Source organism: Rhipicephalus sanguineus, chromosome 8 (assembly GCF_013339695.2).
Source record: "Rhipicephalus sanguineus isolate Rsan-2018 chromosome 8, BIME_Rsan_1.4, whole genome shotgun sequence".
NCBI classification, from domain to species: domain Eukaryota; kingdom Metazoa; phylum Arthropoda; class Arachnida; order Ixodida; family Ixodidae; genus Rhipicephalus; species Rhipicephalus sanguineus.
Genome location: NC_051183.1, coordinates 47,524,920 through 47,547,870, shown reverse-complemented (window position 1 = coordinate 47,547,870; position 22,951 = coordinate 47,524,920). Strand labels below are relative to the sequence as shown.

General features: G+C 46.3%; 2 protein-coding genes across 2 annotated transcripts in view; both read left to right on the top strand.

Annotated features, from left to right (window-relative positions):
- The window catches only part of LOC119401829 (fructose-2,6-bisphosphatase TIGAR), a 430,132-nt gene that overhangs the window by 253,620 nt on the left and 153,561 nt on the right, over nt 1-22,951 (top strand). The gene's annotated exons all lie outside the window — the stretch shown is intronic.
- Nucleotides 1-22,951, top strand: part of LOC119403194 (uncharacterized) — a 41,944-nt gene that overhangs the window by 8,927 nt on the left and 10,066 nt on the right. The window contains exons 4-8 of the mRNA XM_049418224.1: nt 1,357-1,488; nt 6,704-7,021; nt 8,331-8,642; nt 9,988-10,131; nt 14,124-14,240. Coding sequence (XP_049274181.1) covers nt 1,357-1,488; nt 6,704-7,021; nt 8,331-8,642; nt 9,988-10,131; nt 14,124-14,240 — 1,023 coding nt within the window. The remainder of the gene's footprint in view (nt 1-1,356; nt 1,489-6,703; nt 7,022-8,330; nt 8,643-9,987; nt 10,132-14,123; nt 14,241-22,951) is intronic.

The window sequence follows — 22,951 nt, the reverse complement described above, 5'->3', positions numbered from 1 at the left end:
TATGATTCCGGAAACACCTGTCTCAAACTCGACTGCACTGGGGTCGGCCGGAGAAAGAGTCTGGTAGCATAGAGTCGTACAGTGTGAATATATGTAGCTCATATGGGTCATGTGACCCAGCTGAAAGAATGAGTCATTGTGCAGAGTATGTGACGACTGAGATGTGGACAGTGTTTGACAGCAATGTGGACACCTCGTACTGCGTACTGATTACGGCAAATCTACGCTGTGGTGTCAACGAAATCAGCAGCCGGCAAGTAGCAGCAGAAATACGGACTCCGCTATTTGGTAAGCATCTACTTTTGTGCTATTGAAAGCTATCATTCTCAAAGCCCCTGCGTTTGGACTTGGTCACCACATAGTTATAAAAGGTACAAAAAGTGCAAATCCTGCGGCTATGAAATCGTAGTTCTTTCTTTCGGTAAAAAGTGTTTTCAAATCGTTTTAAGCTGGGCCTATCAAGGAATCCTATCGTTAGAACATCTTTGGAAGAACAAATGCGGCTTGTGAGATTACGTTAACCTGGATTGCGGATTGCTTGTTCTACGGACCTGCTACTTACTGATTAGAACGTGTAACATATGTTCTTCAATGAGGAAGGATAATACCAACCGCTGCTGTTTCCCTTGGTGTACCGCAGAAAATAAAAGCTGACGACTGATGACACGAATTGAGGGCAGTAGTTATTAGTTCAATTAACGCCCCCGAGTTCAATTCCTGGGATACGTTCACACAGGCAGGATGCCCCTGTTTCACAAAGACAAAATTGTGTAGTTGTAGATTTCATATACGTATATATATGCCAGTGGTAACCAGTAGACATCACTTGTAAACATTGCCCACACCGAGTTCACTATCACGTTTCTCTAATCTTTAGTTAAGTTGAAGAGCTCGGCTGCTACCCCGAAAGTCGCTGGTTCGATCCCGACCACGACCGCCACAATTCCATGGGTGTGCCATGCTAGACGCCCGTCTACTGTGCGATGTCCCTGCACGTTAAAGAACACAAGATGGCTAAAATTTCCGGAGCCCTCCACAATGGCTTGCCTGATAATCATATAGCGGTTTTGGCGCGTAAAAAACCTATATATTTTTATTATTAGCTAAGTTGAAGCACTCTTGTCATAAGCAGGGCCCAGCGATTGGTATCAAGTGGTATTGGTATTGTATGAATAAAACAGCTAAGCAGATATTCGAAATAATGCACCTCTTATGGCGATGAACCGCCACGTTGATTGCAAAGAGTTTTGGTATTGAATCGACTTCTCGAAACTGAAAATTTGAGAAAGCTTTGGCGCTGTATTCGCGACGAATGCCCTGTAAAGATGCGCGAGTTTTTTTTGTTGTTTTTTTCAGACCTGCCCGATGTAACGGACCTCAGGGTACTTTATGTTGTGGACAGCGCCGTAACCATTGCGTGGAAGAAACCCGAGGCCCGCTTCGATTACTACTGGATATTCGCTGCCGTAGAAGAAGACGATCAGCAAAGTTATGATGAAATGGACATCGTCGGATCATGCGGGAAGCGGCACAATCATTCATCCTGATCAAACCCAGGTGACATGCACACACCTAAAGCCTTGTGTCAAAGTGAACATTACATTACGTGCGCACAGAAACGGACCGCCCCGTGCGCACTTCACGGGGAGTTTGTCTTACAAGATATATTTATCACCGGGGAAGGTAAGCATCACTTCCATTGCTTGGAAGCATAAATACCTTCTTATAGGTTATTACACTGTGTTCAATAGGCCAGAGTGCATCAAATTTCGCTTAACATAGAAACTGGGCATTAGTTCCTAGCTATTTGCAAGTTTCTTTTTAAAATTTCGGATGTTATTTTCTTTATTGTTTTCGGTTCGTTAAATGTTCTTTACTTTGCTTGTAAATTTTTTGGGCAACCATTTCTTTTTGCCCTGTGGAACTTAGAGAAATGAAGTAGCCGAGGGAAACATCAGCCTCCCCAAGGCAAGCCAGTTAGAAAAGAGCGTTGCAGAAAGACGACAGACTTGCACAAGCGGCCGTAGACGAATAGTGAGGCCGTATACCGTACAAAACTAACTGACGATGACGTTTTGTGTGGGCTGTATGCCTTGCTTTCTTTATTCTTTATTTAGTTGCAATTAACTTCGCAACTACCCACTCTCTCTCTACAGTGTTGGGTAGCGTGTTTGCAAAACCGGAAGGAACCGGAAGGAACGTTAAGGAACTGTCTAGAAATTGTATTCCATTATTCTGAGGCACCTCTTTAGTAGGGCACCTCTTTAACGTTCAAGAAGAACCACGTGTGCTGGCAGTATTCTCCTAGATCTTCGAAACCGCTGTTAAATTTTTCGTCGAAGCACTCGAAGCTTGTAAAAAACGGCATCGCCATCTCTTGCCTTAAATCAGCCATCACCAAGTCGTGTGAGCACAAAATGAGTGATAGCTTTAACGCACAGGTTACGTGTCTTTTAGATGTAGGGTATCCTCGTGATGCCGTGGCCACGGTCGCTGAACGTTTAAAGAAGTCTATTGTGTTGAGTCCAAGCATGGTTGCAGAAAGCGATAGGAAGAAACGTATCGTAGGCATACCGTACATCATTGCGTATCTCACAGGCTAAAGAAAGTAGGAAGTAGATACGGCGTTAATGTTGTTTTCACGGCTGCCAATAAGCTAGGTAAGATTTGTGCCGCTGTGCAGTAAAAGAATGAGCGAGTAAAAGACAAGAAGCGGACCGATATTTGTTTCGTAAAACACACCAACAAGTTCACTGATAGCCGTATGAGTGTGGTGTATAAGGTCCCTTTTCAGCTGCGGCCGCTTCTACGTAAGACAAACGGGCCCATGCATTAACCAGAGATTGTTGGAACATAAGAGATCGCCAACAGGAGGCTCACCTTCTAATCTATCTTTACATTGTCGAGATTGTAAGTGCACGCCAAAATTCGATGAATGCGCAGTGTTGTACCGTCATAGAAATGAAGAAACGCGCCTGATGATTGAAGCATGGCATATCGAGAATAGTGGTAGCGCATGCGTGAGCCAACCGTCGATTAACTTGCATAAAGATGAAATCAAATGCCTTAACAGTTATCTTCCACGTAGACCGCCACGCGTGCCGGATTGATAGGTTCGCCTGTTGCATGGGCATGCGCAGATAAGTTTTCGTGCCTTCTTTCTTTTCAGCCGTTGTGCGTCTCTTCAGTTGTTAGTCGGCGTTTGTGGTGTCCTGACTTCTTTCTTGTGTCCGTGTTTGCACGCCTTGTCTTTTTAGAATGAATACTTACCAACTAGCTCAGCTCTCTGTTATTCTAAAATTCCATTTGATTCGTAAATGCACACCGGCTAATTATGTTTCATATACGGCTCTATGTGACCCAGGTAATAAAGGCACATGCGCAACATGAATGCAGGCAATAAATGGTTTATAGATGGTGTCTGTTATAAAGAAGGAAAGTACCGGTCAGTTTTGGCTGGTAAACTCACTCACGCACGCACTCAGGCTGACCCTTGAGTATGAGTTCGAGTAAGCCTGAAGAAAAACTACAAGTGTAACTCGACATGTAATTCTGTATGAAATAATTTTTGTCTTGTGTCAGAGTGTATCTGATAATTGCATCAACGTATCTGAAATAACCACATGCACTGCACCAAACATGCTTCGCGTAGACCGATTCGCACACTGTGTCCGATTCGCATATACTGCGGCACAAAGTATAGATGACTTCCTAGGCCCCCCCTTTCGTGGGAGTTTGCGAATATTGGAGATTTTCTTTATTTTTACAGTCTTTGTGAGAATCGCGTTAAGAGTGGAAGCTTGCGTGTTCTTCATATTGGCTACAGATGGCGAAAGTGTATGGCGAGACACAGGTAATTTTCATGTTTTTATCAATTTTGCAACAGTGTTCACTTGCGGATCTCTCTTTATCGTTCCGTAGCTGACCCCAACAGCAATCCGGCACCTCAGCAGTCACTCACGTAGGAATTACTTAAATTTATTCATGTTGTTTTGCAGAAGTTCCTGACGTCTTGAACTTGACCGTGGGAGTTGAAAATGGTTACATTACGTTATCCTGGCAGAGGCCTCAAGGTCGTTTCGACTACTATTTGATTGAGGTAATCGAGTACGGCACCAGGATCAACTCCCAACACAAGCTTGGTCTGTGTGCCAACGGCACCATCGTTCACCCCGACCAAACGCAACTCATCTGCGGACCATTTTGAGCCATGCACGAAGTTTTCCTACACAATGCGCACTCACTTAAACGGACCACAAGAGCGCAGTTCGTATGGGGTGACAGTAAAGGATATCTTCATACCCACCGAAGGTACGTCATTGTCCCCTTGCTAACTGCAGTTATCGGGATATTCCTGCGTACTGTTAGTACGTTAGCACTATAAAGCTGAAGTAACAAACCTTGGTAATGAGGTTTCGTGGAAAAAAATTCAACTGACAAAAACTTAAAATATGTTGTGGCCATAGAACAGCTTCGTTATGTAAACATATCTATCACCTTTCTGAAGTAGTAAGAAAAGCCTAGCTAGAAGGCAGGCGTGATTGCATTGTAGAGTAGTGCCAAAAATACAGTGACGACAAATAACACAGGCGCGCTAACTTTGTGTCCTCGATTTTTTTGCGCTATTCTGCAGTATTACCGATCTGGAACTAGCTAACATGGCTCAAAATGTCTCAGTGGATTGTGTGTGGACTGTCCTTTATTGCATGTACTTTTTGTTGCAACATTGCACTGCGCTTGAGAGAAATGCAATAGAAGATATCTTGCTCACTGACTAAATGCAGTCAACGAAATTGCTTTGGTTGTTTTACTAAGGTTGCTCATATACTCAATGCAGGTAAAAAAATGGCCGATAAGCAATGGCCTCGTTCGCATATTACTAATACGTTATGGAGGTTAGGTATTCAAGAAACAACGCACACAAAGGTACACATACTTCCAGCTTTGATAACATAAGGATATCATCATCGAAATAAAGAATTGAAGTGGGACAAGCTACGGTTACACAACCTATATGAATGAGTTAAATGCATCCATGTAAGTGGCTCTTTTTTTGGCCCGTTGGGTGTAAGCACATGGATATTCATCCCTAGATTTGTTGATTAGAGGGATGGGTGTTTTTATTAGTTGGAGAACTTGCTAGTAATTGCCGATAACGTTTACGGCGTCCCTTCGATGTACGGTCTTTCAAATTCTGCTACCGAATTACATCTGAGCTGTGTATTGGAGACTGTGTGTTTGTTTGTTTCCACAGTGACAAAGCTGTACAAAAGCAGAAGTATCGAGTCTTTGCTTAGTCTGCTTCTGATTGAATAGTGTGTAAATCCATTCATCAATAATGCTGCTAATTTGGTGCCGTGTTTCAGAACCACATACACCAAGAAACATAACTATGGTGCCGACATCACCGTCACGCACCCATTTACACTGGGACCATCCGGATAAAGAGAATGCCATCATAGATTCTTATAACGTAAAGATATGCCGAACATTCAGGGCATGTGGCCAAGCGGAGAACTTGGGTGATTGCATAGAGCACGTGACGTCAGGGACGTCGATAACCTTCAACAGTACAGCGGATACGGCGTACTGCGTACTTGTTACTGCAAAAGCGGGCTGCGCACTGGAGGAAATCAGCAGCCGGGCAGCTGTAGCCGAAATACGGACGCCAATCTTCGGTGAGTTTCCTTGTTTGATACGATATGCACTTCTTGTTAAGAACATCAGACGTGCTGCGCAAGCGGAAAGGAAGAGCTGTAACACAAAAAAGAGGTCAGTTCCTGTTCTTTCTTTCCACTTGCGCAGCACGTCCAAAGTTCGAGGATGAAGCAACTGATCTGTAAAAAAAAGCTTTGCTGTCTTGTTAAGAAGGTGAGGAAATAGGCTTTAAAAAAGACGTCCCTGCCAGGCAATGCACGCGAATGATGTTTCAGTTATCAATGTGTCCTTTTGATTTTTATATTACGGCTTGCTGGTCAATCTCGTCAAGAACATGACATGAGTTATGCTGATATGCTGCAAATTTCCCACGAGGGTTAGCATTAATTGAATGTTCATATTTGCTCTTGCCAGGTAAATTCCGAAACAAGTCCCACACTAAAACTGTGGGTAGTGAAGAGTTCCACGAAACTTTGTTTTGCGAAGCGACATAACGAGGAAATAGGGAGAGAGAGATAATAAAAATGACAGAAAGGCAGGGAGGGCAACCAGAACCTTAGCATCTGGTTTGCTACCCTACACTAAGAGGAAAGGGAAAGAAAGATGAAAAGGAAAGCGGAGAGAAGAGCAGGCGTGCGGAAAAAGTAGAAGAAAATATAGAACAAGGAACAGAACACAGAGAGATATGTCCCGGTACTCCTATAGGTTCCTTTTGTACATTAAAGGGGCAAGAGTCGCATGTCGTATTTTATGCGGAAATGTCACGAATAGATATTTATTCAAAGTAATGACACCATCAACTCAAATGATGGAATTCTGCCGGCTAATTACAACCGTTCCCTGCACCACATTTGGGCATGAAACAAATTACAGCTCTTTTCATCGGTGGTCAAATTAGAAACCTACATCCAGGCCTATAATAACTGCACGTTTTTTAACCTGGACGCGGCGGTCAATGTGAGCAACACCATGTAGAGCGCACATGAACATTGTCGCGTCGTTATTAGATCTGGAATGGTGCCCGCTTGCGCATGTTCTATTGCAGAACTTCCTGATGTCTCCAACTTGACCGTTGGTGTGAGAAATGGTTACATTACGTTATCCTGGCAGCGGCCACAAAGTCGGTTCGACTACTATTCTCTTGAAACCTTTGAGAATGACGTCCGCAGCAAAAACATTGACAAGCATAAGCTGGGTCTATGCGCCAACGGAACCATCGTTCACCGTGACCAGACGGAAGTCACCTGCGGACCATTTGAGCCTTGCACCAAGTTGTCCTGCACTGTGCGCACTCACTTGAACGGTCAGTCAGAACGCATATCTTCTGGAGTGACAGTGAAGGATATCTTCATACCTGCCGAAGGTATGTAATGGTGGTATATCTAGATTCAATAATTGGAGAATTTGGCAGCACTAGACGAAATATGTTGTGGGAAGGTGCCATTATGAAGTAATAGAACCAACAAATACTGTTTACATTTATCAACAAAGTAAGTTAGATGCATGGTAGATGTTGCAATGCATTTTTTTGGTCATGGACTAAGTCGCTTACATAAATATACGAATTACCATTTTGTCAGCAACAGTGCACCGCATTTCCTCGCGGATTTAGCATGCAGCGTCGCTTCTTGCAAGTCGTTTTTGTTACAAGCTTCCAGCACACGCGGGAGATATATCAGCGCAAATGTCTTTCCCAGAAGCAAACAGGGCTAATGAATTTGGTATGGCTCTGTTAGCAACACGGTGCATGAAACGCTCCGTACACGAAACTGTAATGAAAACGAATGATTGGTGCATGCCGTAAACGACACTGTAATGAAAACAAATTATATTATTTGAATACTACTAAATGTGCATGGTCCAACAGTATATGACGAAATAATCGAAGCAAAGGTGAGATTAGCTGCCTGGTATAACAATTGCTGTGTTCCACTCCATAAAACGCTTTAAAATGATACCAGATGCTGACCACAGATTCGACATGCACGAGATGCCAGTAAAATGGTACTCGACCCTTTTTAAATGCGCGTTGACTGTACGCCCCTCGTATCTTGATTTCTCATTAGGGGGCAAGAGTGGTGAATATTTTTATGCTGACACATGATTGTTTTTCTTTGTAACAATTTGTCACCGGATAAAACTTGTACAGGCGCTATTGCTCAGCGCAGACCAGGCAAGAAAGAATGAGAAGGTTCTGAATTGTTTTCTAATGTCTTAATGGGATATTATAATCTCATACGGGTCCCAGCCGAAAACAAGATTATCGACGACCGACGACTGTGCTCGCCGGCATCTTTGTAAATTGTGCCTTACTCCTTGACTAAGCACAGGTTCTCCCATGTGTTCAGTCTTTACTGGCTTGACTGCTGCGTTCTTCACTGCAACATGCACGTCACAATACCGATATATTGTCGTGAAGACTATATGTAGAAAATGATTGGCCCCTAAGTGTCACTGTATCCTGCGGTGAATTAAGGGGGGGGGGGAGAGTCATTCTCGTGTGAATACCCATCCTTAATTTGATTTCAGCTGTGTATTGGAATTGCGAGTTACATTTTTATGGCAACTGAACACGAAAAGGGCGAAGAATTTATTCCTTATTTAGATGTGGTCATTGTAAACCATATACCACCATTTATTCATCGCGCTGTAAATTTGGTGCCTTCTTCCAGTACCTCTCGCACCGAGGAACATATCTATGGTAGCGGGATCACCATCCCAGACCCAGCTGCGCTGGGAGCGTCCCAATAAAGTGGCTGCCGTCATAGAGTCTTATAGCGTCAAGATATGCAGAACGTTCACGACATGTGGCCAAGCGGGAAACTTGGGTGATTGCAAGGAGTACGAGACAGCACAGACATCAGTAGCATTCGACAGCATTGCGGGTACCCCGTACTGCATATTGGTTACGGCAAACACACGCTGTGGAATCGACAAGATCAGGAGCCGGCCAGCGGTAGCGGAATTGCGGACACCAATCATCGGTGAGTTTACGAGTTCGTTGGATATTAGCACATATTTACAAAGGGCTTTGTCGGAGCAGGCCTTGAATTATTGCTGCCTGTTATCCTAGTTTGAAGGCTGGAACTGTAGGTGTAAATATAGCAGGGAAGGGCATGCCTAATCACTTCTGCTCTACGGCAGATCGTTAATACCTGCGAGAAATTTGTGGCATCGTTGTGTGTTGAAATGTAGACTAACCGTCAAGTTTTGCGTCGATTTGTGATCGCAGAAAAGAATTTCCAGCGGCATATTTCTAACCTGAGTCGCCATAGGCATATTTCTAACCGGAGGCCATAGTAATCAGCAAATATCCAGTAACGGAGTGACTGAGCAATGTCGAAAGAAAATTGCAAACAACAGATGAACATTACGGACAAAAGCGAATCATGGGAACTGAATTCGCAGTGGCGTGTAAATCACGCCTTTGTAGTATAAGAGAAAAAAATGGAAGCATGCAGGAAATCGCGCATGTATAAACACAAATGTGTGAGAGTGAGCGTACTTGGTAGACATTCTGGCGCATCTAGGGATGGATATATGGTGAACTTAAGGCAAGCTCTTTGATTCAATTGTCCAAGATATATTGATCGAATCTGGGAGCTTAAAACACAACGTACTCAAAACTACAGAGTAGCGGTTGCAATAATGATGCTTTTTTTTTGCCGAAGACCGATGTTTCAATGGCCTCAGTGATCGCCGCTGTTCATGTGGGAAGTATAGTGTCGAAGTCATGTAAACGGAGATGAAAATTCCAGAAAGCTGAGGCAAAAATGATGACCCAATTCCGTCCTTATGAATGTAATGAGTTCCGTTGTCAAGAGCGCTGTGGCGTATACCTAGAACATCTGATTTAAAAAGAAAACAAGGTATCGTGAACTGGTCAACAAATCAAGAAGTTCAGGAATGTGCTTTTCGAATTGCCTAGAATCCCAGATTTACACAATATTTGTGTATGATGTCGGTTGGTAATTTAACGCTGAACATTTTTAGTGCTGTTAAAGAAGCTGAAGACTCGCTTCTTTTTCGCGTTCCTTTTTAATGCCATTTTGAGAAGTTCCCGTTGCTTTTTTTAGTGTGCTGGAAACGACTGGGATTGCTTTATTTTGAGTAGACAAATTTGCTGTGTACAGCTCTTTCTTCAGTGGAACGTGGATTGACATCCCGGAACATGGATTAACATCTAATACAAACAACATAGATCCATCCAGGCTTCCTGCTGACAAATACAACACTTGAACAATGCCACAGTGCCTCCGCGGCAGTAAAAAAACTGTCGGGGATAGTTTTTAGAACAATGCTTGCTTTATGGTGGCTACTTGGTTACAGTTCCTCCAGATGTGACCAACCTACACATCGTGAGTGTCGGCACGGATTCCTTCACTGCTGCATGGGAAAGACCAAAGGTCAGCTTTGACTACTACTGGATTGAAGTGACCGGCGCCAACAACAGTATGACTGGTCTAACACAAGGTGTGGTAGGGGTCATGTGTTAACGGCACAATAATTCACCCAGACCAGACCCAAGTCACCTGTAGGCACTTGCAGCCTTGCGTGAATGTCGGCTTCAAGTACGGACACATATCAGCAAGCCACTTGCGCGCACTTCTCCAGGCGTCGCAATAAAGGACATCTTCATTCCAGGAAAAGGTAAAAAAAAACGACAATTATCAAGTTAGCGTGTCACAATTAGCTATCAAGACGCTGTTTTCTGTCTGCATAAGATTGTCGGGAGATCGCACATCCTCTGGACTTGGCTAGCAGACGTAAAAACTTTGATAAATATATATCCAACCCTAGTCAACTTGAACGTACTAGGTAACTTAACAGGAAGACTAATTCTTTGCACGCTTTTGCAAAAAAAAAAAAAAGACACCGACTTCAATATAATTTGTTTTCGCAATGTAGTTTATACTGCTGCAAGAAAATTTCTTACACATAAGCATGCTGACGCTGGGAGGTATGCTCTTCGTCCGATCTGCGTTTCAGATCTTTCAGCTAAACAATTCCACCACTCTTCTATGATCTTAGTTATCGCACATATGAATGAATATGGTTGTTGCTTCTGTAGAGAGCTGTTCCGCATTAAGTCATTCGATTTACCTTTCGGCATGCCATTGTATACGCTATGGTTTCTCTTATATCCCTCAGACAAATAAGTATCGCGAACTAACCCTGCGGAACAATTGATATAGATAGTATTGGTGGTAATTGTAGAATTTGTGATTTCGACCTTTCTTGTGACACCTGTATGAGCACACTGTGACGGCGGAAAGTGAAGATATATCATTGGTCCGGACATTGAATGCCGGAAAATTAGAGAGATTTTCCAAAATAACACTGTGGGCTGGTGTGATTCTGGATTTGTACAAAATATTGGGAAATTGTGATTTAATTTTTGTCTACTATTTGCTATCGTTAAGCTTCACGGTTGTAGAGTTCACCAGATTAAGAAAAGTCGATGAAGCAATCAGATGAATTGGAGCCACATTGAAAACTGTGTTATTGTGCTGACAGCTGGCTGTGGTAACAGTTATTGGACGAATGCCGCAGTTGGCGTAAGGAACCTGACTGTGAGCTCCGTTGGAGACGACAACTTCACCTTGACTTGGCGCAAAACGGAAGGCTGCCCCGAAATACTACACAGTCGAAGTGACCGACAACAGTGACGGAGGCAGTGGCAGCGCAAGCCACGGCATAGTGTCCTGCAACAAAGGAGCCGTCATCACGTCAAGCCAGACAAGTGTCACTTGCGATCAGCCGGTGACGTGCACTAACGCGACCATCAGTGTGATACCGCATGTGAGGGGAATGCCCGACGAAACCTTGAACGGAGAAACGCTGTCAGGAGTTTACCTGTATGGAAAAAGTACGTCCTTTTAATAATTAGGGCTAAGTACGCATTAGCTAGATAAACATAAGCTTCACCCTAGGCAATAGCTTCACCCTAGGCAATAGCGCAATACGCATGAGGTGCCTGCCCGTAGACTTATGAACCCCCGTAAACAGGGACGTGCCTGCACTGGACACTTCATCTTGTCTTGAGAAATTCGATAGTAGCGCCGCCCCTCGGTATAAGCTGTCACTAAGTTTCATACAAGCATGCAAGGAAGTCTTCGAAAGCGTAGCGTCTTCAGCCGACAGGTGGCACTGTGCCGAATACGATAATAGGATAGACTGTTGGGCGAGTTGGTAATTCATTCTGGAAACAAATAGCGCAAAAAACCCGAGACTTGTAGAAGACAGCAACAGGACAAGCGCATACTAACAACTGAACCTTTACTAAAAAACGAATATACTTATACCAAGCAAACCACACGTTCACCACGCACACCAGCTCGATGCTACTCCTCCGCCGCCGCTCCGTGGAGGGTGGCGACATTCATTGTTGGTACGTCCGCCATTGAAGTGCCCACCCCTTCGCTCATGCCTCACGCCCCTACGAAAGCAAGCTCGCTGAGTGGCTTGATCTCTGCGCTCCGAAAAAGATGCCTCGCTTTTGCGTGCCACAGTGCACGAAAGCTTTTTACAACCGCGCGCCAGCCGTGCGCTGCCGAGGTGTGGGCACCGACACGGTGCAGATGCGTCCCACATCAAGGAGCGGCGGCGGAGGAGCATCGAGGACACCCTATGCGATAATGTAAAGGAGGAGCACGAGTGGAGGATCGCTTGCGAAAACAATAGGCGACATAACTCTGCTTCATGGGTTTTGCGGTGTTGTCCAGGATGCCTGCACCAGCAGGGTGATGTCGAAGGAAGTGGGTATTGGTCTTTCTTTAGAGCGCAGCTCTTATAGGAGCCCGTTCCTGCGTACAGTGGTGTCGCCGTCGGCGTAACCGATAGGGCGAAGGAGGACGAAAGAGAGCGAACGCGGGTTATATCACCAGCCACTGGCCTCTAACCTCACTTTCTTCCTCAGTCACCCGCGCTGGGCCGCCGGTCGAAGCTCGTGCGCATGCAGGGCTGGCACGTGCACTGCGGCTGGCTTCGCTTGTCTTACCTGGGCTGTCGGCGTTTCGCTTGGTTTGATCCGCCTGCAATGCACAGAGTGGTGTGTGTAGAACTCGAGCACTGGCAGTTTCTGTGGCAATATGTAACGAATGTTAAATTGCTACAACAGCGGATTGCCAAAACTTCAAACACAATTGGCATTGCCCCAACGGGAAGCTGCGCTCAGAATTTGCAATGGGCAGCATCGTAATCGTCGGCGAATTTTTCCCAAATGAACGAGATTTGGAAATCGAAGCAGGCCGAAGTTGGTTGATAACACTTAACACCTAGGTTTATATCATATTGAAACACTTCCATTCGCCCGTGGGTAATCCCCGCTTGAAATGTCCACCCAAAAAGTGTTATTGCGATAGCAATTATATGGACACTTTCGACGGATTTTCGCCGTCGGCGTTGCCGCCATGTTCCATATAAACTCCAAATCAATAATATCGCCCTGCACATCGTTTTTTCTACCCCCCTGTGAAAGCTCATGAGCACTGCCGCCGAACAAAGCTGAAGCAGAGATGAAGCGAGCCGGCCAATCTCCATCACACGGAGGGCGCATGCGATATCTCCCCGCTTGCGAACCTACCGTCGATTGCTTCTCAAGCAGAGAGGAGACGCCCCGCCCGTCTTGAAGGAACATGAAGGGATGGCGGGGGAGGGGATGTTGCTCGAGCAGCAACTCTGAACTTTGATCATAAGGGCGCATAGTGTCTCGGCAGGCATCAACCAGCAAACGGCTCTTATACCCTTCGACTTGCTGTGCTCTCAACGCGAAGAGACTGCACGCAAACCGCTTCTCCCCCTGTTGCGGCCATATTTTCCTACACCAGCGATTTGTAGAGTTACGCGAGATCGGACAAAAAAGGGTTAGCTGCCAGCCTTACTTCGTGAATCATTGCAGTATGTTGCTATCGCATTCATTGCTTCGCGCTTGCGGTGACACTGTGTTTTTTTTAATAGAAAAACGAGCCAGATGGTGGACGGGCTTGCATAGAAGCCAGATCCACTTTCACTAAGTGTGGTCAGTGAAAACCTCGTGGCCTAAAACAGCCGTCATTGTCCCCTCGAATTCGTGTCTAACCTAACAACCCTGCTTTTGTTAAAAATCGGTGCATTTATAATGACTACGGCAGAGATGAAAAGGCAAAGGCACTTTCCAAGATGGAATTACACTAATCCATGTGCCATTAAAAATAAATGATGAAATATTATTATTCCGAAGAGATTTCTGCCCACACACAAAAATACCGTAGACGTCTCTCACCTGGAGCGCATATTATGCAGGGCTGCGGGCTGTCAACTTCGCGTGTAAGAGAAATTATGATTTATATCAGAGGCTGTAAGTGAGGAAACAAACAGTTAGATTACTCTTTAAATAACTGCAGCTTTATAGCTGGAGGTACGCTGCAATTCCCCATCTCTATTGTGTGTTGTACCTTAAGCATATTCTGCTTTTTTCATTACAGCTCCTCCGCCTGTGACAGACTTGAAACTAGTAGCCATTGCCCAGAGATACTTCAAGATAACATACAAGACTCCGAAGGAATGCTACACCGATTTCAATCATTACATTGCCTACGGAGGTACGAGAGTTAGGATTGGTGAATGCCATGTGGAGAAGGAATTGGATCGTGTTAAAGCAACCTGCATTACTTACTCTTGCGGGAAAGTGAACATCGGAGTACAAACGAAGGGAATCGGACCATCGGGGCGCGTCTCAACATGGTCCAGACTGATGGGAGTCGACACCAAGCGACGATGCTATCTATTCAGCCGCTATTTAGTAGTGCCCTGTGGTGCGGCCACGTTGGTCGGGTGTCATGCGTACGTTTTCGATGAATGAAGTGGATTTCAGAAGAACGTTGCGTGCATCCGTGTGGCGTCATATGCTGCTCTATAATTGGTCAACAGCCTTATGGAACACTCTAGAGCGCCCGGCGTTTGTTCCTTGACAACCGCCTCTGCTTACGTTACTAGAGTTCTCATGGTTGTGCGACTGTGTAGGCTTGCTGCTGGTCTTCCTCTCGAAACTCTTCGAATAAAAGTACAGCTAGAGTTCCTCACAAAGCTGCCGTCAGGTAGATCGGAAAAGGAACGAAAAGTCAAGCCAAAAGTAGCCATTTCATAAAATTTCAAAGCAAAATTTTTATTGAAATAAAACAAAATCGGTACTAGGAGCTGAGTCTTTATTTTTACGCAACAAATACCGTTTTGAAAAAGAAAGACAAGAGAAATGAGAGCACAAATTGTTTACATTTTCTTGGTCTTCAAGCCACAATAATAATATCTTGGGTTTAACGTCCCAAAACCACGATATGATTATGAAGGACCCCGTAGTTGGGGGCCCCGGAAATTTAGACCACCTGGGGTTCTTTAACGTGCACCTAAACCTAAGTACACAGCCTCAAACATTTTCACCTCCATCGAAAATGCAGCCGCGCGGTTGGCATTCGATCCCGCGACCTTCGGGTCAGTAGCCGAGCGCCATAACTGCCAGACCACCGTGGCGGGGCTCAAGCCACGAATAAGTTAGAAATAGATGAAACAAAAAAACTAGAATAAATTCAGTGCGCCTGTCTACAGTGCAGACATCTCAAACACCTGGCCCACGAGCCTTTCGTTAGCAGCCAGGCCCGCACACGACTGTTTTCGTCGCATATTTTTTAGTATTTTTTAAAATAAATATGTTCATGTACTACGCGGACGTGACAGGCCTCTAGCATTTTTTTTATGAGGCGCCCCATCCAGTCCCCATGTGTTAAAACATAACCGTGAAACACATCTCTATGCTTTAGAATCGGCGTTCATATTTCATTCTGGAGGTCATTATCGATTGGTTTCTCGAAATAGGACGACAAATCTTCTCCAGAAGTGAACCATACGTGAGATATGGGAAAGTCCTCTTTTCAAATGGCAGCGTTAGCTGACATTTTCTGCAATGTCCTTCCTGCCACCCCTCCAACTTTTTTCGTTATTCCAGCCCATCGGGGGATTAAATTTCGTAACCGCGGCCTGCTAGCTGAGGTGAGTTTGATAACCCTGCTATAGTGTGTGTAGAATATACAGAATTCTTGCCAGATATTGAGCAGTTTTGGAACATTCCAACCAACAAGGCAGTAGGAATATTGAAAGTCGCAGCAGTTTTTCCTTGAACCCGCAGACCAAATTTGATTGGTAGAGTTTACATACCAGTTAAGTTTCTTATATTAATGTCTGAATTAAATAGTCAACTTCGCGCCAAATTCACATTCACACAGAAGAAGAAACACAAGACAGGACGGGTGAATGTGAATTTGGCGCGAAGTTGACTATTTAATTCAGACATGTACCAACTAGCCCGACAGCGAGTACTACTTCTTATATTAAAGTCTTGTTGGAGATAAGCAGTCCCGCTGTATTTTCTTGCGGATCTCTGTAACTGTAAAGTTCACAGGAGGATACGCGCTGCGCATCAGAATTAGAAGCGTGCGCGTAGCATCGGCCGAGATGGCGGGCAGCGTGCTAGTCACACGTTTGCCTACATGGACGCAAGTTCACCACTCCACATTTGCAGGCGTGACGTGCGTTGCACTGGAATGCCTTGATGCGAACCAATCTGCTGGTGAGGGGAAGACGCAAGCGCCTATGTATCATTGCTACCTATGTTTGATTGCAACTTCGTGACATGCATGCTAAAATAAACATGATTTGTAATCCAGTTATGCAGTACATTACTGTCGATTCACGGAATTTTCTCTCTTTGCCTACAATTCCCCCCCCCCCCCCATTTTTTTTATTTGCCCTCCGGCTCCCCGCTGTGTCGACTTCATGCAACTTGGCCATCCGCCTCAAAGGGATGCCGAGGAGGAGGAGGAAATGACTTTTATTTAAGATGGCAAGATTTGAGGGATGGGCTCCCTTCCCTAGGTGGCAGCCATGAGTCCTTGAGCTCTGGCGGCACCCTCGGCTTGCCGAAGGACTTGGAGTTGCACTTCTGGGTCTGGGCTTAGCAGTGCTGCCGAGTCGTTATTTTTGCATCACTCGTGTTCATGCCGCCGACGCGGGACGCCGACGGTCAATCTTCTCGTTACATGAGGCATCTAAGGCTTTCGCCTTTATAAGCTACAGGATGTTTGCTGGTGGATGTACAGACGGTTCCACTATTAAAGGGAACACTTGCGTGCAGTACATGTTTGGATTTCGCTCTCTTGCAAAAGCATAGTGGCTTAGATTTACATAAGACTACTGGTGGTTGACAGTTCTGCCTCTTCTTGACAGACTAGTGCAGCGCATGAGCAATGTTTCCCTGTCCGCTTGCTGTTAGAGGGCCAGCAAAATGGAAGGTGCTCATTTGAGTGTTCCCTTTAACAGTGGACCGTACTGTACATAGCGAGCGAGTCAAATACTGCAGCTGATGTTTTCTGCATTTAGGTTGGCAATACCATTCTTTCAGTCAAGCTAGCGTTCTGACGCAAACACTACGTGCTAAGAAGCCCAAATTTATTTGTGCCCCTCAAACGTAAGTAGGGCCTCTGCAACGCCATGTATTTTCTTGGAGCGTTATTTGCTTATGCGGGAAAGAATCCACGCTGTTCGCGTTAGACACGACACTGGTGCCAAAATTGCCGGGCAACTCGCCAAATAATGCTGCGTATTAAAATTTTCAATTTCATTCTTGACGCATTGTTGTTACTCTGCTTTGCAGCTGCAGGTTGCTGCAATAACGTCTGTTTCTTTCACCGCTATTTCAAGTTCATGTGGGTCCTTGCTCTCAGCCGACGTTTGCAGAACAAGTCCGGCGAACATTACCGTATTTTCTTTCTTTTCCTTGCTGTCTTTTTTGACACTTGATTAATCATTCTCCATTGCTCATTGCTTCCAAGACGAATGCAGCAGGATGTCAAATTTCGAAGTCCGCGTGTTATTGCTTCGCCTTGTAGTGTTACGTTTGAGTTTCATTGTAGATTGCTTTTTGTGAATATAATAGATCTCATTACACAAGTGTCGTAAGTAGTTTTTATTATTTGTAATTAGTCAGTTATTTGACGAAACGTGGTACTCCAAGTAGTTCTAAGACGCAGGAAGCATAGCTGCATACTGTAGTCACGAATCGCGGTGAACGGATTGTGTTAAATCGGTGAAATAATAGATTATGAGTCAAAACTTTGCCTAATGGGGTTCGATGGAATAGGGTGGCCAGGGTTGCGAAGGATAAAATTTTTTTGCTGACAACAAACGGCGCCGACGCCTACACCGCAAGTTTTGCGACACGTGCTCCTTAACGTTTACCGCGCGCGTCAGAAAATATGAGATACAAATGAGAGTTCGAGGCGATGACGAACCAGGACATTCTGCGTGGCAGCCAAGTATTCTGCATCAGTGCCACGCCTGTGGTTGAAACCACTTTGGACCTATTCACTCGACATGTAGGGAATAGTGTGACGTTAACAAATGAGATTTCGCCTAACAAAAGTGTACAATCGTACCAAGCGTCACACTTTGTGAATTGCAAAACGATTTTGGGATTCACATTTCACCACCCATTACGATGAGCCGTGACCAGCTATACCATCGAGAAAAAGTGCAAAGGCTGACGTGAACTCTCAAGCTGCGATGATTATGATGAAGATTAATATATGACCAGATGGCTTCGGTCATGGAGTCGTTTTGGGCGAAAATATCAGGGACTCTGAGACGTTATTTTCTATTGGTATATGAGAGTGTCGTTTAGGAGCGAATTATTTCTGCCTGTGAAGACGTTGACGACCTTCGAGCCACTGATCGCTGTTCCCTTTAATGGAGTGCTGCCTACCTCTTGTAACGATATCTGTACATAGCTTCAAGTTTGCACCTTTGTACGTAAGAACACTATTTTATTATGTCCACTGCAAAAAGGGCCCTGCCAATGAGAACTCAATGCAGAACGTGTAATAACGATACGATGCCGTCAGCCTCTCTCGTTCTTCAAGGAACACTCCCTCAGAAAAATCGAGAGATGATCAACAATACGGAACAACAGAACAAATGTGCCAGTTTGGAACTGGAATCTTAATGCATTTCGAAAAGGTTTGCCCCTAGTATTATATGACATTGTTATTTTGGACTTCGAGATTGATTCATTAAAAGTAGAACTAAATAATATCTGGTCCTTTATGTTGGCTAAACACGTTATGAGAAAAGATTATTCATGTACACTCATTCTGAGTAAAGTTAAATGTTCGAGTTAATATAAGCGTATCTGCATTCGGTTGTTTAGCAAGGGGGGTATGACAAACTACATATAACTTTTTCAGATATTACCGAAAGGTACAATTAATAATGTGGAAGAGTTAAGCGAGATTGGCGAAAACGCGTGCGCGCCGAGCGTCCACAAAGTCCACACCCGGAAAACACGTGACCTCTCCCAGAGGAACTGATCGACGCCGGCGCTCGCAGGAACTTGCCACTGTAGACTCCTGGGATGTCCCGGCAGAGAAAAGGGAAGTCGCGATTCTAGGACAGCGTGCCTTTCTCCACCCTGTGGGTTCGCCTTCAACCTCTGCGGAGGGAGTGTTACAGCAGGATGCAGACGCATAAGTGCAGGGAGTTTGATGTGGCAACCGGTAGAACACTCCTCGGTGGAGCGCTTCCTTGGCGAGGTGTAATCGTGGACGAGCGCGATGGGAGACGTGCGTGCTCTACACTGAAGTCACCAAGTTCCAGAAGGGATGGAAAAAATAAACACTGGGAGACTGCTCGGTAAACTAACTTAATGCGTTGGATATCCGTAAATAATTGTGCACAACATGGCCGTGCTTGATGGACTCGTGTTAGAGTGGTTGGAAAGCTGCAGCTCGGGCAGAAAGACGGTTATCGAAAAATTATTAGAGTGTATCTCGTGTTCCTTCCAGAAGGCGGGCATATCGCACGCAGCAAAAGCAAGCGATCTGGTCTCAACGAACCGACAAAAATAATGAAACACACAAGTGGAATTTGTGCTTCTCCTTTTTTTCTTCATTTTTACTCCTAATTGCAGCGAGATGCCAGACAAATTCGCCTCCGTTTCTCATGCGTTCGTGTTCTCGCACTTGCGCGTGCGCAGACGCCAGCCCTGATGACGAAACTATTTTTCTGACGCGTTCGAACGCCCATTAGGCTCATTTATCCTGCCGCGACAGACTAAATGGGCGTGCGGCACTTGCCCACGATTCCACTAGTCTGGTGCCCACAGAAATGGATCAGCTTTCATCAGGGCTTAAAATGAGGGAGGGCCCAGGCCCTCCTCTCCCCGCCCCCCAATCCATATGTTAAGGTGGGGCTCGGTCCCCCCTCGGCAGGTCAACTGTAGCTCTGCAGCACCCATATGACAATAGGGCGATGACTGGGGCTAGCTGGTTGATGTCGAAGTCTTGGATATGCGCTGCTTTAAACAATATTGTCACGTGGTCGTGACGTCGACGAAGACAGTAGTCGGCGCTTGCAGGATGAAACTGTTTATTTGGCCGAACTTGTGGCCGGAAAATGAGAACTAGAACTACAGCAATACAAGCTGTACAAAGATAGCGGCGAACAGGGCGTCGTCCGTCGATCAACTGACAAGTGGTGAAGCGCGTCGGCTTTTATACAGGCGCTATCGAACTTTCCAGCGATATCGCTGCTTGTTGCGCATGTTCTAGAATGAGCTCGGGCGTTCGCGTCTTGCGCGCAATCTTAACAAAACGATCTACTAATCTCGCGAAGCTTCTCTAACACTGAGGCGCGGTTCGCGCTGAGCGTTGCTGGCTGTCTTTCTGGGTGAAAACGGAATACAATAAAAGTGATAATAAGGAACGCGCGTGGCAATGCCCCCCTCTGAAAAAGCATCGTCCCGATGCTTAAAACAGAACATGGGGGGGGGGGGGTATGGTCAATGCATGCAACAATAAATAACAATAAAAAAAGAAAGTACAATAAACAATAATCGCAAGCGAGAAAGTACAATAATAAAGGAAAAGTACAGCCTTCAGATCACTAACGCGCGTAATATGGCTTGAGGCGCACGACATGGACGACTTCAGGTCGTGCACGGCGCCGCTGAGAGTTCGTAATGCCGTCAGGGACAACCTCGTAGTCGAGTGCGCCGAGGCGTCGAAGTACCCTGTACGGTCCGAAGTATCGTCGAAGAAGCTTCTCACTAAGTCCCCGTCGGCGTATTGGCGTCCATACCCACACACGGTCACCGGGTTGGTATTCCATGTGGCGTCGTCGAAGGTTGTAGCGGCGGCTGTCAGTCGTCTGCTGGTTCTTAATCCGCAGGCGGGCGAGCTGTCGTGCTTCTTCGGCGCGCTGTAGGTAGGTGGTCACGTCGATGTTTTCCTCGTCGGTCACGTTTGGTAACATGGCGTCGAGCGTCGTTGCCGGGCTCCGTCCGTAAACCAACTTGTATGGCGTCATCTGCGTCGTTTCCTGTACGGCCGTGTTGTACGCGAAGGTCACGTACGGAAGGATGGCGTCCCACGTCTTGTGTTCGACGTCGACGTACATGGCCAGCATGTCGGCGATGGTCTTATTTAAACGCTCGGTGAGGCCGTTGGTCTGTGGGTGGTAAGCGGTGGTGCGGCGGTGGCTTGTGTGGCTGTATTCCAAGATCGCCTGAGTTAGGTCAGCCGTAAACGCCGTACCTCTGTCGGTGATCAGAACCTCTGGGGCGCCGTGTCGAAGGACGATGCTCTCAACGAAGAACTTGGCTACCTCAGCGGCACTGCCTTTGGGCAGGGCTTTTGTTTCGGCGTAGCGGGTGAGGTAGTCGGTGGCCACGACGATCCATTTATTTCCGCAAGTCGACGTTGGGAACGGCCCCAGGAGGTCCATCCCGATCTGCTGGAATGGTCGCCGAGGAGGCTCGATCGGCTGAAGGAAGCCTGCTGGTCTTGTGGGCGGTGTCTTTCGTCGCTGACAGTCTCGGCACGTCCTTACGTAGCGAGTGACGTCGGCGGCAAGGCGCGGCCAGTAGTACTTTTCCTGTACTCGTGCGAGCGTGCGGGAAAGTCCGAGGTGTCCAGCCGTCGGGTCGTCGTGCAGGGCATGCAGAATTTCTGGTCGCAGTCCTGAAGGTACAACGACAAGGTAGCTGGCTCGGGCAGGAGAGAAGTTCTTCTTTACGAGGACGTTGTTTTTCAAGGAAAATGATGCCAACCCTCGCCTGAATACTTTTTGGACAACGATGGTCCTGCCCTCCAGGTATTCAACTAGACTCTTCAGCTCCGGGTCGGCTCGCTGTTGTTCGGCGAAGTCGTCGGTACTTATGGCTCCCAAGAAGCTGTCATCATCGTGGTCGTCGGGCGTTGGTGGGTCGACGGGGGCACGAGACAAGCAGTCGGCGTCGGAGTGTTTCTTTCCGGACTTGTAAACGACGGTAATGTCGAATTCTTGAAGTCGTAGGCTCCACCGTGCGAGCCGACCTGAAGGGTCCTTCAAGTTAGCTAGCCAACACAATGCGTGGTGGTCGCTCACAACTTTGAACGGCCTGCCGTAGAGGTAGGGGCGAAACTTGGATGTAGCCCAGATGATCGCTAGGCACTCCTTTTCCGTTGTGGAATAGTTCGTTTCTGCCTTTGATAGCGACCGGCTAGCATAACTGATGACCCTTTCCTGCCCGGCAGTCTTCTGCACAAGGACGGCGCCGAGTCCTACGCTGCTTGCGTCGGTGTGGATTTCCGTATCGGCGTATTCATCGAAATGCGCTAGTATCGGAGGCATCTGAAGGCGTCGTTTCAGTTCTTCAAATGCTTCGATTTGCGCCGTTTCCCACTTGAATGGCACGTCGGTCTTCGTGAGGTGAGTTAGCGGCTCGGCGATTCGTGAAAATTCCTTGACGAAGCGCCTGTAGTAGGCGCACAAGCCGAGAAAACGGCGCACGGATTTGGTGTCGCTGGGTGGCGGGAAGGCAGCGATGGCAGCTGTTTTCCGCGGGTCTGGGCGAACACCATCCCTGCTGATAACGTGACCCAAAAACAAGAGCTCCTCGTACGCGAAGCGGCACTTTTCAGGCTTCAAAGTGAGGCCGGAGGTCTTGATTGTTTCAAGTACAACTTCAAGGCGCCGGAGGTGTTCGTCGAAGCTTGAGGCAAACACAACGACGTCGTCCAAGTACACGAGGCACGTCTGCCACTTCAAGCCAGCCAGCACTGTGTCCATAACACGTTGGAATGTCGCAGGTGCCGAACAAAGACCGAAGGGCATGACCTTGAACTCGAAGAGGCCGTCTGGTGTTATAAAGGCCGTCTTTTCTCGGTCTCTCTCGTCGACTTCGATTTGCCAGTAGCCGGTCTTGAGGTCCATCGACGAAAAGTACTTC